Source organism: Pimephales promelas, chromosome 16 (assembly GCF_988280905.1).
Source record: "Pimephales promelas chromosome 16, fPimPro1.hap1.1, whole genome shotgun sequence".
NCBI classification, from domain to species: Eukaryota; Metazoa; Chordata; class Actinopteri; order Cypriniformes; family Leuciscidae; genus Pimephales; species Pimephales promelas.
Window position 1 is genome coordinate 32518671 of NC_142784.1, and position 17028 is coordinate 32535698.

Sequence of the window (17028 nt, forward strand, 5' to 3'; positions counted from 1 at the left end):
TTCTGGTCTTCGGGGTCAATATGACCCCACATTGAAATGAATAGGAAATGTGAACAAAAAAACTAAATATATTTTCTTCATGTATCAAAAAAAAAAAAAAAAAAAAAAAAATCTGGCATAAATCTGAAAATTTTTACACAGAAATAGAGCATAAATGCATTGTATCATAAAAAAAAATATATATTTCATATGCAAGCTAATGGTGTAGTTATGGAATTGTGTGGTATATGGATACAAAAGTACTTTATATCTCCAAAAACACAGAATTAATGAATAGATGAGAAGTAAACAAAAAAAAATGATATATTATTTGTATGATTAAAAATGTATATTTTTTGTACAATTACTCAATCAATTTTTGGGGTCGTATTGACCCCGAAGCCCAGACGTGTAAACAGGAAACGAAGACCATTTGAAGGTATAAAATTCAATTTTAAGCAAAACCGACTCTTTTTGTTCGGACAGTGTATATAAATACATATATTTTTGTGTTTCACAGAAGAAAGAAAGTCATGCAGGTTTGGAAGGAAAAATGAGGGTGAGTAAATATATTTTTGTTAACTATCCCAAGAACTACTGCAGTTGAATCAAACTGTAAATCGGGGTCATATTGCATTGATATTTGCTTATTTAATGAATGAAAAGAAAAAAGATGTGCATTTATTGTATAAATGTTCCAGTTTTATTTGAATTGGTGGGTACAAAGAGAAAAACAAAAACCAAACACCAAAGGTGAGAGTCAGGAGTCATGTGATCCTGGTGTGCGATGCGGTGCGGCGTTCACACTCGTGTGTGTGTGTGTTTGTGCGACATGTGAAATGTGTGGACATTCATTAAAGGACAAAGACACGTACACACAGCGTTACATCGATATCAAAACAACTGTTAACAGAACAGATGCCATGGTCTCTCACACACACATAACTGAGCTGCTTAGTTCAGATGTCCCTCTATCATATAGATTCGTTTCTGTATATATAATACTGTGTGTTTATAAAAGATCTTTTAATAGTCATTATTGCAATGAATTATTACCTAAGATGCTTTATAAAAGAATCGTGTTCAGCTTTTACTACTGGTCTATTTACATTTCAGTCCAAAAAAAAAGCAAGCGTTTCCCATATCAGTGTGTTCTTGCAGAAATCCCGTCGAGATGATGAAAGATGTTGGACGTCGTCCCCCTTCGTGGCTCCTGAGAGAATATCTACACGGTTTAGTAAATACAGCTAGTGATCGTGGACCATGTTTTGCGCTCGAGTGAGTTAACGTTAATACATCTAATGCAGGTTTTGCTGATGACACGTAAAGCGCAGCTAATGTCTTTTTACAGTTTACTGGTCTTCTACGTGAGTCTTCGGCTCTTATGCGATGATGTTTGTCCTCGAAGTTAGGCTTCAGGATAAGGCATCATGGATCCTTGATGCGACAATGTCAAAAACGTTCGTGTATACGCCGTCCCAACTCGTTTACAATTTCCGACGTTTTTTCCACAGGGGTGTGATTTGTTGTGTTGCTTTCCAGGTCTGTCCCGTTCGAGTCCTCGCAAGCCGTGCGACGACGTGGTTCTCCCGTGGTTGCGTGAATCTGAACTTCGGTAGAGGGGTAAGATGGTTTAAGGCACAAGGTGAATTTTTGGTTTCTATGGGAGGTCGGACACCACGGCGAGGGCGGGGCCATGTCGATAGGAGGGGCCAGAGCGCATGGCCTTAGGACAGTCTGGCGTCAGGACACGCCCATTTTCCCCCAGGCTGCCCGTGATTGACAAGCGGGCCTTGTTTCTCATGGCTTCCGAGAAGGTGAGCTAGAGAAGGGGGCGGGACGAGAGGCGGAGTCAGAATATGTGGAACTCTTGGGGAGAGGGGAAACAATAGAGACAGAGCAACGTCATCATCTGAAAGCCACGCACCCACACCGGGGGGAGGGATAATCCAAACATCTCCATTGACTTTGCATTGCGGGTCATGAGACCTTATTTCGTCAAAAATATGTATGGTAGTCAATGGCGAGAGACAACTTATCTTTTTATTCCGTCTGAACTGTGCCCTGATTACACATATGATGTTTGTCAATTTAAAAGATAATTCTGAAAGTCAAGAAAGTCGTAGTTTGTCATAAAACAGAAGAGTAACGTTTAGTTTGATGTGATCGCTCGATGAACTACATCTCCCGAGAAGCGAAACAACGAGCGAGATCCACTGCTCGTGTGTGTGCAGTCTGGTACAAAACACTCAGGCTTCACGGCGTAACGTTACGATTATAACGGACGACTATAGAAACAATGACAGATGTTGGCATCAGTAAAGTTAGCTTCAGGTAAAGTTAGCTTCTGGAAAGTTAGCTTCAGTAAAGTTAGCTTCAGGTAAAGTTAACTTCAGTAAAGTTAGCTTCATTAAAGTTAGCTTCAGTAAAGTTAGCTTCAGGTAAAGTTAGCTTCAGTAAAGTTAGCTTCAGTAAAGTTAGCTCCAGTAAAGTTAGCTTTAGGAAAGTTAGCTTCAGTAAAGTTAGTTTCAGTAAAGTTAGCTTCAGTAAAGTTAGCTTCAGTAAAGTTAGCTTCAGTAAAGTTAGCTTCAGGAAAGTTAGCTTCAGTAAAGTAAAGTTAGCTTCAGGTAAAGTTAGCTTCATTAAAGTTAGCTTCAGGAAAGTTAGCTTCAGTAAAGTTAGCTTCAGGTAAAGTTAGCCTCAGGTAAAGTTAGCTTCAGGAAAGTTAGATTCATGTAAAATGAGCTTCAGGAACGTTAGCTTCAGTAAAGTTAGTTTCAGGAAAATTAATTGAGAGAAAATGTGCGCCTTTGAGGTTTGTAGTCTTTGTAATTACGTATTTTCACAGTCTTATACCTCAACAGTTTTACATGAAACTGCGACTTTCTTGACTTTAAAATGTATCTTTTAAATCGACAAACATCATATGTGTAATTCAGGGCACAATTCAAACCACTAACAAAATATTTGTTGTTGGATTTCATACATTCATTTAATATTTAAACAAAATCCTGTCATCCAGCCTTCTCTTCCTTTCCTCTTTCATCTCTGTCCTTTACACCAGAAATATGTTTTAGGTGGACAGATCAATACAGTACAAAGAACATCAAAAGAATTTAGGATGTTGGAAAATAACAATGTCCTTTCTGTTAACCAAATGCTTTTTAATCTTACTATTGAAGTGAACTAGCGCTCCGTTATTTGTTGCGTATAGTGACGTGTGTGTTCATATGCACAAATACGTTGTATTTAATATCATGATGACTCAAAAGTATTTGTGCTAAGTCTGCACAGATTTGGTTTACACAATCCTGACACTCAGTATGCACTAAAAATATTCTACGTATGCAGTAAACATTTTGTCAAAGTTATTACGTTAGTTACGATTACGTTAGTTCTCAGAGTAAGACATGTAGCGCTCTCTCTCAATTGCCTGTACACCCCGTCACATAGCAGCTTTTAGACACTGTTTTGTTATTATATTATAAGTCAGAAATGACAAGGAGGCAATGCAAAGTCAATGGAGACGGTTGGATTGCACCCCTCCCAGTGTGGGCGTGGCCTAAATTGCGCTCTGTCTCTATATGCAAATTACACAGTGACATCACAACGGATCCACTCGACACATTCACAGTGACAGAACGGAGAAAAGCTCAAGCCCGCCACAAACAAATACAGAAAACATCTCAAAAAATACAACATAGCTAGACATCTGCATTTCTAACGCAAGCATGCAGCCCTTCGCCCGCTAATTCTAGGGTTTTATTTTGTACAGTGTCCCGTAACAGTCAACACTTTATACGTTCACACTGCTAATGTTTCCTAAGCGGGGGTTTAGAGGTCGTTCTGAGACGTTATTCGGTATCAGTACGGCATTATAGATTGGTTTGCTGATGTCTCTAACAACAAAAGAAAGTGAAACGCAACCAAACATCATTAAACCAACAGCCGTCTGATCTATAATGCCCTACTCTACCAAATAACCCAGTGCTAGCAGCAGATCTCAACTGGTTTTGCTACGTGACTTCCAGAATGATTTATTTTTAACCCTTATATTATGTTTGATTTGTTTATGTTCTTTTTTTCTTGACTTTTCTCTTTTAGGATTATGAACATGCATGCAAAGTTTCCCAAATCTGATATATTGTAAAAGGTGCGTATGAAATCTAAATTACAACTATTTAGATTTTTTTTTTATAGTCAGTTTACTCTAATTTACATTTATGCATTTAGCAGATGCTTTTATCCAAAGAAATGCACACCGCATTGGTGGCGTATATTTTTATTAGCTTTAGGAAAACACACAGAATAAGTGCTTTTCGCATTTTACACACGTTTTACTGTACTTATATAATATATTCCGTTTCGAGAAAAAGTTGTCTAATACAGCTTTAAAAAGTCGTGTTGTTTTTGGCAGATTTTTTTATGTAGTGTGTGATTTTTGGTGAAATGTATTTAATCCAATTAGAGTCTATTTCAGTTGCACCATAAAAAAGCGCAAAACGGGCCAGATTTACTACATTTACAAATTCGCGTAAAAGAGCGCAAAACTTAAAAGTGACTAAATTTTGTGTGATTTACTTACAAATTAAAGAACAGAAGCAGCCGGATCATTTCCATAATGACCAACACAATCTACCAAGAGCAACGCAAATGGCATCTGGTATAAGACGTGCTTTTGCCGTTAAATAATGGCGCAAACATCAGTAAATTGACTAGCGCAAACATTATAAATAACCTCGCGTGATTCATTTAAATAATCTCCTCCCATTAATGTATCGTCTCAAAGGGAACGATTTTAGCGCTAATGTTTCACGGTGTGTCTTTAGCAAACGGTAGTTTTCAAACGCCAAAACATGGTTTCGTTGGCGCGAGCTGTTCGTAAAATCTGCATTTTTTGTACATAATGCAAGGGTTAAACCGTTTACTGCTTGGAAATTTGGGTCGATTGACTTATCGTGAAGATTATGTGGTTAGTTGCTTTTGTCCACTAAAACCCGCCAGTTGAGAACTGCTGGTCAATAGCAGAGAGGTTTATCTTTAAGTATAACAGCAGCATTCCTTTATAAAGTGTTTTAGGGTGTTGTATGCTAAGACGTTTGGTTTGGTAATCATTTGAGATCCTAATATGTCAGGTTTGTCCATGTGTTTATATACGTGAGTATGTGTGTGTGTGTGTGGCTTTTTTTTTAATGCAGGTGTCTGAAACAGAAAGCCAACAGTGCAACTGCAGCCAGGAAGACCAAACCAATGCAATCCCAACATGTTCTAGTCAAGGCAACTCCAGAAAAACAAAATGCCAAACGAAAGAGAAAAAAAACAAACAAAGGAACGACAAGCGACAGAAATGAAAGGATCTCTTTCAGGAGTAAAAAACAAACCAAAAGAAGGAACGTAAGTAAAGGAAAGTTTGGATGGGAAGCGGTCACAACATTAGCGGGACGTCTGCCGAACCCCTGCGACCGTCTGTCCTACCCCTATATCTTTACTGCGTCAGAGCCGTACACGTTGTATCCCTCTCTATAAGTGGCTAAGTTCTGCACACTGTGCGTCGGGCTGGGGGCGGGGCTAAAATTCAGTTCGGCCGATTCCACCTTCAGTTTCTTGGCCTCGGCGCGGGACTTATAGCAAAACTCGACCAGGGCCACCAGCATGGCCAGACCCAGGCCGCCCACCAAGATGTAGAAAACTCCCGCCACGTTGCTCAGGCTCAGCGCCTGCGAGCTCTTGTCCTGGAGACCGGGGGGTGAGGGAGAAAACACAGAGTTAGGGATGCAAGAAGTGGTGAGACACACTCAATTACACTTACTGTGGTTACAGCTTTAATTGCTCATCATTATAGACGGAATGAAATCACATTCATTTAGATTTCAAACATGAACAGAAGAGCTACGTTTTTGGTGGTTTAGCCTTATACAAAAAATATGAATATTCAATATGTGATCTATGTATTGATTAAATATATTGATCAAATTATTTAAAGGCCCCCTGTGGTGAAAATCAAGATTTTAATGTAGTTTATAAAACGGTTGATTCTGATTGGTCAATAGCTGTGATTTAAAAAAAAAATCCTTTTACTTTAAATCTTCGCTTGTCTGGCTTATGCTACTCTGAGCAATTGTAAATTGTTTCGCGTTGCCTCTTCACGACTTAGTGCTCAGTTGTAAGTCGCTTTGGATAAAAGTGTCTACTAAATGACTAAATGTACATTTATTCACGATAAAACACAACCGCTTCACCCGACGGTTCTGTGTATCCATACACAACCCCCAACAACCACTCTTACACTGTAAAAAAATATTGATGGTTTAACTTAAAAAAGTAACCGGGTTGCCTTAAAATTTTAAGTTCATTGAGTTAATACAATGAAGGAGATTAATTTAATCATCAGAAACTCAAAATTATATGTTATCTGAACTAAATAAATTATTTAAGTTGATTCGACAAAAGAAAAAATGTTGTGATTACTACACTGTAAAAAAAATATTGTTGGTTTAACTTAAAAAAGTAAGTAACCTGGGTTGCCTTGAAATTTTAAGTTGATTGAACTGGAAAAAGCGAGTTAATACAATGAAGGAGATTAATTTAACCATCAGAAACTCAAAATAATAAGTTATCTCAACTAAAAAAATCATTATAAAGTTGATTTGACAAAAGAAAATATGTTGTGATAACAAATCTTGAAAATATTTTTAGAGTAGTACTACATACTTGTGTTCAAGTTTATTCCTGTCATTATAAAAGTCTTCTCTACTGACTGACTCACTCATTCAGACAGTCTTTGTCGCCATCTAATAGCAAAATAATAACTTTATTATTATGGAAGGAAAGTTATTTTACTTAATGAAAGTTGCATTGATACATATTTTTTTTGCTTTAATATTTTTATTAACAGCACAGCATCGAGTACCTTATTGCTTACGTCACAAAGGACCAAACCAATCAACCAATCAGATCAACGTGGGATCGTCAACCAATGGATCTCTGAGCTGAGTGAGTGAGTGAGTGGGGGCGGGGCTCATTTGCATATTCATAGAACACAAATACTAAATGAGGCAAGGGTGTCGAGTTACATTCAAAATATTTTAAGGCATGAGGGAAAAAAGTTTAAATGTGTCCTTTTGGTGATAAAAAATGAGTTTTAAGGGATGAAATTATTGACTACAGGGGGACTTTAAATAATATTTTATGAAAAATATTTTTCAACAACGTATTTTTGATATAATCTGGCTCTGTCTAAGATGGCATGAAATGGCCGTGTGAAATTTTCTACAACCATAATGGGCTTCTACTGACTAATTGAGTGAACAAGTGAATATTATTAGAGTAAAATTGGCCACTGTAGTCCTTCTAATGGTGCAATAATTAGCTGTCCATTTTAATTAACTCATTTTACTGTAACAAAGCTGCATTAAATAAAATGGAACTCTATTATGATGTCATGAAAGAGTACGCAGGGTTCCTATGCAGTTTGGAAAAGAATGGAATTTGATTTGAGTCATTTTCAGTATTGGAAAAATATGGAAAAAAATAAAACAGAGTATGGAAAAATAAGCTTTATTCCCGCCACAAAGCAAAAAATCAAAAATACTTTTTTGTCTCACAATTCTGACTTTTTTCTCTCGCACAAAGTCAGAATTTCATGATATAACCTATAAACTAGATAAAAACTCGCAAATCTGACTTTATAACATGGAATTGAGCTAAAAAAATGTATTTAATTTTTTAATTCAGTGGCGGTAACAAGCATTCATACTACTCAGTTTTCTAAAATATAAAATGAATAATTTTACAAATAAAAATAAAATAAATTAATGAAACAAGAAAATGCATCATACAAGCAGAGTGATTTTGATTTCACGGCAAAAGTTGATTGTCAAGGCACAAATTTTCACTGTTTGTCTTCTCCATAAGCGAGTCTCTTTTGAACGAATGTGTGTGTGCCACTAAAACCAGAAACAATCATTTCATTCAGACTGCACTGTGCTGTTTGACCCCGATTACAGTAAGCCCAGTGCTGCTATAATTAATGAAGTAAACCTAACCTAACTATGTCCAATGACATAATCAACACCATCAAATCACCTTTTCTATTTGTTAATCAGGCTGTTATAACTCAGTACAGCAGCCAAACAAAACTTAAAGTTAATGACTTAAGGTTAAGAGCCCAACTAAAACACACACCGATCACCATAATGGCGACTTAACATGACGGTTTTCTCCTTCAGTGATTCTGCTTGTGAACATCAGGTGTCTGTTGGCAATATAAAATAGACTTTAGGGTTAGGGTTAGGATTAATTCATCTTTGACGTCCGTCTGTTATTCAGATATTTTTGTTATTTTTTTTGTGTGTAAATTTGACTCATTTTAAACGGTTAACTTTTATGGAATTAATTTGATGAATTATTACTCAACTCTAATTTGTTACATTTAATTAATAATTTTGCTTGTAATCATTTGCCACAATTTTATTGATTCGATATATTCATTTTTACGGTATCGTGCAGCCCTTAGGCTTCTTTCTCTTTATGTAAGTGCATGCTATCACTTGATAATAATAACATGAGAAAATATTTACAGATGATATTTATGTTAAATTCGGTCTAGAAGTTTGAAAATTTCAGTTGGGAAATGAATGGAATTTTGAATTTGAAAATGTGCAGGAACCCTGTGTATGACATCATAGTGCAGAGTTCCGTCGCTGTTTGAGCTGTGATGTCACATTCTACAGATTCTCAGGCACTTCCATCTTCAAACAAAACAAATCTGTATGACGTGACAGTGACATGTTAAGACTACTGTCTTTCAGAGCTGCGGTTTTCAGGTTTTGTTGCAGTTTTCCGTCCAGGAACTGACCTTACTTCCCGAGTCCTTGGGTCCACACTCGCCCTTATCGTACCACCATTTATTTTTGAGTTTGTCTAGCACTCCTGCTTCACTCAGTTTCAACACCGCCAGGTTTACCGGCGTTCTTCTCAGAGAGAATAACATAAATAACATCATAGACCATGTTATTTTATGTTATTAGATTACAATACATCTTGGCACACAGTAGCACAGGAAGTGATGAAGCCGAGGTCCCATCGAGTACACGTGTGTGAGAGCTCATACGGGGCCACATCGAGCCACAGACGTATGGATGGGACCTCGCTCCGTCGCTTCGGGCAACAGACACATACTGCCCTGATGTCATTATCAACACACTAACAATTACTGTAAATACAGAACTATTGGCACATTTCACACACCCCAGAGAACAGTGTGAGCCGCACTGATGTGTGAGCAGAAATAAATAATAATAATAATTCAAAATGTCAAGTGAAAAGTCTGATAATGTGACTTTTCAAAATCAAATTTTCTGAAATTAGTTTTTATTTTATTTAAGGTTTTATAAAACTAAGTTTTTAGTTTTCTATTTGTTATTCTGATTCATATAATTTTGAATTTTTATTTAATGCAATTCAAATGGTCAACTTCTATGTATATATATATATATATATATATATAATTTTAATTGGATTAATTAAAAATTCTAAATTATACAAATTATTCTATTATTAGAATTATAAACAACTAAAATAAAATAACACACACACACATGAGTTTATGCATGTATATATATATATATGTGTGTGCATGTTATTTTATTTTTATGTTGTTTATTTTTTAGCTTTAGCTTTAGCTTTACTGAAATTGTTGTGTAAAATTTGAATAATTTATTATAATTAAAATACAATTAATGAGAAAATATAAAACGAATATAAATCACTCTAATCATGTAACACTTGACCATAAAGTTTTCTGAAATTAATACTGTTTTAGCTTTTTCAAAACTTTTTTATTTAACTTTTGACTCTGTTATGATTTGATTGTCATTTTTTTAATCAACTATAACACGTTTGTTTGTTTTATGTTTAGCTTATTTTCTATATATTTTTCCATTTAAATTATTTTTCAATATATTTTAATCATTTATGCATATAAAATTATAAATCAATGCATAAACAAAATCATTTCCACTGGCGGTCTCAGACTTTTGGACTCGACCTTTATATAAAAAGCAAACTTGGTCTTCTATTAGTTTCTGCAATCTCAGCCCTCATTTGCTGAAATACACGAATCTTTCAGCAAATATTTCTGTTTTGCCAGTAATTGCTTTCTCTTCCAGCCCGTGTCTCCTGCGGGATGTGTGTGACTCTGTCTGGTTGTGGTTACTGTTGTCAGGGCAGATGTCTCTGTTGCGTCACATGGTTTTCTCTTTACCACTCCTCTGCGTGTCATTGGTGGCTAACCTTCGAGTCCCCGCCCCCGCTGCCACATTCGCCCTTGTCGTACCACCATTTATTTTTCAATTTGTCCAACAGCCCCTGTTCATTCAGCTTTAACACGGCCAGGTTTACGGCATTTCTTCAACAAACCATAAACATCACATGTGAGCGGGCCGCAGGCAGCCCAGGTTAGACGAACACAGAACAAACAGAAGACAAGAGAGGAAATAAGAGAGGTTGTGGAAGGCAGCTGTTGTTAATGAGGACTTAAGTGGGATGTTTCTCTCTCTCTCTCTCTCTTTCCCGCTCTCAGTTTATTCCACACAACTCTGGTTGTAATATTAATCATAAGCAAATGGAGGACGAGAGCAGGCCACATTTGTCATAATTTTTTGAAAACCGAGTGAGCCCATTATGTGCCCGTCTGCTGCCGGAGCAAATTACTCACTAATATATCATAACTAAACCAGCCAACACTGAGAAAATCTGCCCGTCCATACGTCCATTAAATAACAATCCATCCATCCATCCATCCATCCATCCATCCAACAATCAATCCATCCATCTAACAATCAACCCATGCATCTATCTTACAATCAATCCATCCATCCACCCATCTAACAATCAATCCATCCATCCATCCATCCACCCATCTAACAATCAATCCATCCATCCATCCATCCACCCATCTAACAATCAATCCATCCATCCATCCATCCACCCATCTAACAATCAATCCATCCATCCACCCATCTAACAATCCATCCATCCATCCACCCATCTAACAATCAATCCATCCATCCATCCACCCATCTAACAATCAATCCATCCATCCACCCATCTAACAATCCATCCATCCATCCACACATCTAACAATCCATCCATCCATCCATCCACCCATCTAACAATCCATCCATCCATCCATCCATCCATCCATCCATCCACCCATCTAACAATCAATCCATCCTTCCATCCATCCACCCATCTAACAATCAATCCATCCATCCATCCATCCATCCACCCATCTAACAATCAATCCATCCATCCATCCATCCATCCACCCATCTAACAATCAATCCATCCATCCATCCACCCACCCATCTAACAATCCATCCATCCATCCATCCATCCATCCATCCATCCATCCATCCATCCATCCACCCATCTAACAATCAATCCATCCATCCATCCATCCACCCATCTAACAATCAATCCATCCTTCCATCCATCCATCCATCCATCCATCCACCCACCCATCTAACAATCCATCCATCCATCCACCCACCCATCTAAAAATCAATCCATCCATCCATCCACCCATCTAACAATCAATCCATCCATCCACCCATCTAACAATCAACCCATCCATCCACCCATCTAACAATCAACCCATCCATCCACCCACCCATCTAACAATCAATCCATCCATCCACCCATCTAACAATAAACCCATCCATCCATCCACCCATCTAACAATCCATCCATCCATCCATCCACCCATCTAACAATCCATCCATCCATCCATCCATCCACCCATCTAACAATCCATCCATCCATCCATCCACCCATCTAACAATCCATCCATCCATCCATCCATCCACCCATCTAACAATCCATCCATCCATCCATCCATCCATCCATCCACCCACCCATCTAACAATCAATCCATCCATCCACCCATCTAACAATCAACCCATCCATCCACCCATCTAACAATCAACCCATCCATCCACCCACCCATCTAACAATCAATCCATCCATCCACCCATCTAACAATAAACCCATCCATCCATCCACCCATCTAACAATCCATCCATCCATCCATCCACCCATCTAACAATCCATCCATCCATCCATCCATCCACCCATCTAACAATCCATCCATCCATCCATCCATCCATCCATCCACCCATCTAACAATCAATCCATCCTTCCATCCATCCATCCATCCATCCATCCATCCACCCATCTAACAATCAATCCATCCTTCCATCCATCCATCCACCCATCTAACAATCAATCCATCCATCCATCCATCCATTCATCTAACAATCCATCCATCCATCCATCATCTAACAATCAATCCATCCATCCATTCATCTAACAATCCATCCATCCACCCACCCATCTAACAATCCATCCATTCATCCATCAATCTAACAATCAATCCATCCATCTATCTAACAATCCATCCATCCATCCATCCATCCATCTAACAAACAATCCATCCCACCATCTAGCAATCCATCCATCTTTTAATCTTTCCAGTCATCCATCCCTCCATCTAGCAATCCCTCCATCCCTCCATCTAACTATCCATCATCCATATTTGCATCTGTCCATTCATCCAGCTATCTAACAACCCATCCATCTTTTCGTCTATCACTCTGTCTAACCATCCATCCATTTATACATCCATACATCCATCCATACTATCTATCCTTCTATCTGTCCATCCGTCCATTCATCAGTTCATCCATCCATTTATCTATCCATCCCACCGTCCATCTATCTGTCCATTTCTCTATCCGTCTATTTATCCGTCCATCCAAAAGTGTTTATGAGTAAATAGAGGTCATATGTTCATTTTAATCTATTAAAAGGCTTTTAGGCAGCAGTGGGACTGTATTTACTCCATCACACACACACACACACAAAAGAGGACGTCCAATAGGTTTCCATCAAACCTGTTTTACAATCGTGACTTTGCAATGCATTCATTCTCCTTTTTTTCATTAGTGAAAATTGAACGACGGCCAACCATTTGCATACAGAATCAAAACTGACACATATTTCAAGTATAAATGTAGATTGAAGCAAATTAAGATATCCAGTCAGATGATTTCAGAGGGAATAAACGAGAGAGAGACAGATGTGAGAGAGACATCCTCAGTGTTTCCACAAGCACTTCGCATTAGATGATGAAATGAGAAACACTGGCGATGACATGAAACACTTTATGCCGCACAGTGAGAAAGTTAAAGTGTTACTTTAAATTCAACCCATTTTACTGCCACAAAATGACGTAACTATGATTTAAGCAACAAGGACTTGTTTTGACTCATGAAATGGATTGTGTATTAAGAAAGTAATAGTCTCGATTAAGATTTCATGTTGACTTATACCTTTCATTGGTGCAACATAATTGTTCTTTTGGATGTTAACATATGAAGACAAAATGTTTTTGCATTGTACACACTGCATGCTTCACGTGCTGTGTGTAAAACAGTAGGCGGTGTGCAGTATTTTATTTGCGTTGATCTGCCCGTGTGGAGACTCGTCCCGCTCTTCTGAAACCTCTCCGTCTCATCTGTGTTAACTGTGCATCTCTGGCTGTGCCCCAATTATGCTTTTTCAGATATGATCTTACATGTAGTGTGTAATAGAGCTGTTTGTGAATGTAAAAGGTCAAGAGTTTTAAAGATAAAAGTGCACATAAATTTTGTTTTTTTCAGTCAGTCAGTAATTCAATCTCACTTCCTGTTGCGTACCCATGTCAGAATGTAACTCATTTGCATAAAGCCAGCCTGTGGTGTTGATTGGCTGAACAGCGTCTCTAAGCTCCGCCCTCATCACTGTAGTGTATCTGAGACTGGAAGAGTTTGGTTCGTGGTGTTCAAGACGCTGTTTTCTGCTGAGAAAAGCAAATCAACTTTGTTGAGATTGATCCGGTAAAACCCTCGCCATCGTTGCCGTTCGTATTACTGTGAGATTTAGATATGAGAATGAGCGTTTGCTTTCTGACCAATCACAGCAGAGCAGGTCTCAGAGAGGCGGGGTTTAGAGAGACTGAATCTGCAAACAAAGTGTTTCAGACACTGAGAGAAAAGAGCAGATGCTGCAGGGGATATTATGAGTAAATGAAAGTGTTTTCATACGAGACTCTAAAACAAAATTAGGAGCCTTTAAAATAACATAATAGGAGCACTTTAAAGATTTCGCCCAGGCATCTGGGATATTTCATGGCTGAGACAGCAGGAGATGCGCGGCTCTGGGTCTTTGCTGTAGATGGAAGATGTCTGTAATCACTAGCAGCATGTTTATATCTGTCCTGGAGAGCTTAAACGGTTGGGGTCAGAGGTCACGCTGCTGACATTAGTTTGCTGAAGTGGCTGATAACAACACAAGGGGGCTATCAGAACCGAGAACGATCAAGTGCGATCAGGCAGAACTGAATCTCCACACAGGTCAACAACAGACCACTGATTAAAACACTCGTTGATTATCATTTCAGGTTACATACGTCACAACAGAACATTTCCAATCGTTTTCTATTTAAAGACAACATGAAACCGCATGTGCTACACATTTAACTTCCAAAGAGACTATTTAGTGGGAAACTATGCCATATCCGTCCGAATTTTTACACGTTTATATACAATTTCTGCTGTTTATTATATTCATAAATGTTTCTTGAGCAACAAGTCATCATATTAGAGTGATCTCTGAAGGTTCATGTAGAGTAATTCAGCTTAGATCACAGGAATAAAAATGACCTGTAATTGTAATAATAATAATAATAATTAGAGCCAGACCGATATATCGGCAGGCCGATATTATCGGCCGATATTAGGCATTTTCCAAACTGTCGGTATCGGCAGTTATAATGGCGGATAAATGAATATTTCAAAAATAAAATATAAACGGACGAAACACACTTGAACCATGTCATGAGTGTTGGAGTTGTATAGTTTGTCCACCAGAGGGCACTCTACACAGGCAACACTCGTTGAATTGGTCACGAGACATACATTGCTTGAATAACAATTAAAAGAACATCCCAGTATTTCTTTAATAGTGCATGACAGTTATAGCAATGAGACGTATCATCTCTCCTTGGCCTGTTATATTGAAAATGTATGTTTTACAATTTGCAGTATGGCGTAATCCATTGCTAAATTATGGCTCATCATAGACTAGCTAACCACAAAGCTAGCTAATGCCAGTTAAAAAAAGCAATTTAGTTAAAAAAAATAAATAACCACAAATAACTAATGTTAGGTAAATCAGTTAATGTTTTGTTGCGCGTTTCTGTAATAAAAAAAATATCGGCCGATATATCGGAATATCGGATTTTAAAACCAACAAATATTTGTATCGGTATCGGCCTTCAAAATTCTTTATCGGTCGGGCTCTAATAATAATATCGACCCCAAACTTTTGAACGCTAATGTATGCAATAGTGTGTACTAATGCATAATATTCAATAAGAGGACATTTATTTTTAGAAGTTGATTTTGATTTCATGTTGTCGTTAAGAAACGTTCATACCCAGAAGATGGCGTGGTGTAAAACGTGCGGGTAGTTTATGCAGAAACGCAGACGTTGATGAAGGTGTTAGACAGGCTACAGGCGTGATGAGAAGAAATGAGCAAAAACACGTCAGAGAGAAAACGGCTGAATGAGGGCATATGTTTACCTGAGTGCTGGCTCTGAGGAGTAAAAACATATTACACACACACACACACACACAGCACTGTCTGTGAGAGCTCAAACTGTGATATCTTGTGGGATACAGGAGCTTTCGTCTCTGAAAAGTTTAACATATAAAAAGAAACTTTTTATAAAAGTTTTTTAGTTTTAAAAAAAGTTTAGTTTTTTAATTTTAGTTTTAATTTTTTTTTAAAGCTTTCTGAGCAAAATAATAAAACTTTATCAGATGTTGTCATTGTGGTTAAAGAAGTGATATTTTTTCATTATTTCAGCTTTCTCCTTGAAATCTATTTCTTTGAAGCAAACACAGTATTAAACTGCTGAATGCCGTAAAGCCTGACGTAAATAAACACAAGTATATTTTAAATCTTTTCCCGAGTCAACTCGTTCATTTCGTTCGTTGAATGAACCAAATGACGCGAAAAAAGATTTGTTCGTTTTGATGAACGAGTTCGAACGGGAGAGTCACGAACGCTATATAGTTTCAGTATTTTTTAAAGCTGCAGTCCGTAGCTTTTCCTCTTTGTCGCCATCTCTGTTCGAAATCTGCAATTGGAGTCATTCGCGGAATTATCATCTTTACGTGGGTTGTAAATCGCATGAAACAGCGCAGAAGAACACAGTGTTTAGAGGCGAGTGCTGCTGTCAATCACTGCGCTGTGTGGATACTGTCGTACAGAATCACAGATTTACTTTTTGAAAGTTTGACCAACATAAGAATATTCCTGGAAAATGTCTTCTGAACAAGTAAGTAACATCCATTTCGTTCTGATCACCTAAGGGGGAAAAGCATTCGACATGATGAGCTTCGTTAATGCTTCTGCGTCAACTCCACGGCGTAGCTACGTCGTCACTACTACGGCGTCGTGGCTGTTTTAGGGCCGGTTCACATATCGCGTCTTTTGCGCGCTTAAGTTCGTTATTTCAAATGTAGGTGTAACGGAGGCCAGCTGGTAGTTGCTGTGCGAGTAAACCTCACTCCCCGATCTCAATAGGCGCTCTAGCGACAGATGCTAGAGGCTGCAGTCTTTAGCCTCCTTGTTAGCGCGCCTGACTCTCATGCCGGAGACCCGGGTTCGAGGCCCGCTCGGAGCGGGTCGAGTGGGACCCGGGTGTGAGGGGTTACATTGGTGCCGTGACCCGGATGAGAGTGAGGTTTAGGGGGGTGAGTGTAACGGAGGCCAGCTGGTAGTTGCTGTGCGAGTAAACCTCACTCCCCGATCTCAATAGGCGCTCTAGCGACAGATGCTAGAGGCTGCAGTCTTTAGCCTCCTTGTTAGCGCGCCTGACTCTCATGCCGGAGACCCGGGTTCGAGGCCCGCTCGGAGCGGGTCGAGTGGGACCCGG

At 38.4% G+C, this 17028-nt stretch overlaps 1 protein-coding gene, 1 long non-coding RNA gene and 1 pseudogene across 6 annotated transcripts in view; 2 read left to right on the forward strand and 1 right to left on the reverse strand.

The window, feature by feature from the left end:
* Positions 1-659: 659 nt before the first annotated feature.
* gria4a (glutamate receptor, ionotropic, AMPA 4a) overlaps positions 660-17028 on the reverse strand; it is a 101900-nt gene continuing 85531 nt past the window's right edge. The window contains exons 14-16 of one of the 5 annotated variants that reach the window (XM_039660290.2): positions 8837-8951; positions 5574-5711; positions 660-1801 (exon numbers count right to left, since the gene is read on the reverse strand). In XM_039660290.2, the coding sequence (XP_039516224.1) occupies positions 1640-1801; positions 5574-5711; positions 8837-8951 (415 nt within the window). In that variant the 3' untranslated portion in view covers positions 660-1639. Of the gene's footprint in view, positions 1802-5454; positions 5712-8836; positions 8952-10272; positions 10388-17028 lie in introns of those variants that run through there. The other 4 variants (XM_039660289.2, XM_039660292.2, XM_039660291.2 and 1 more) reach the window with 4 other exon arrangements.
* On the forward strand, positions 2631-7676 carry LOC120470708 (uncharacterized). Its single transcript, XR_005620597.2, has 3 exons — positions 2631-4132; positions 5178-5763; positions 6875-7676. It is a non-coding gene; the product is annotated as an uncharacterized LOC120470708 (long non-coding RNA).
* LOC148973418 (uncharacterized) lies at positions 11843-14703 on the forward strand (annotated as a pseudogene).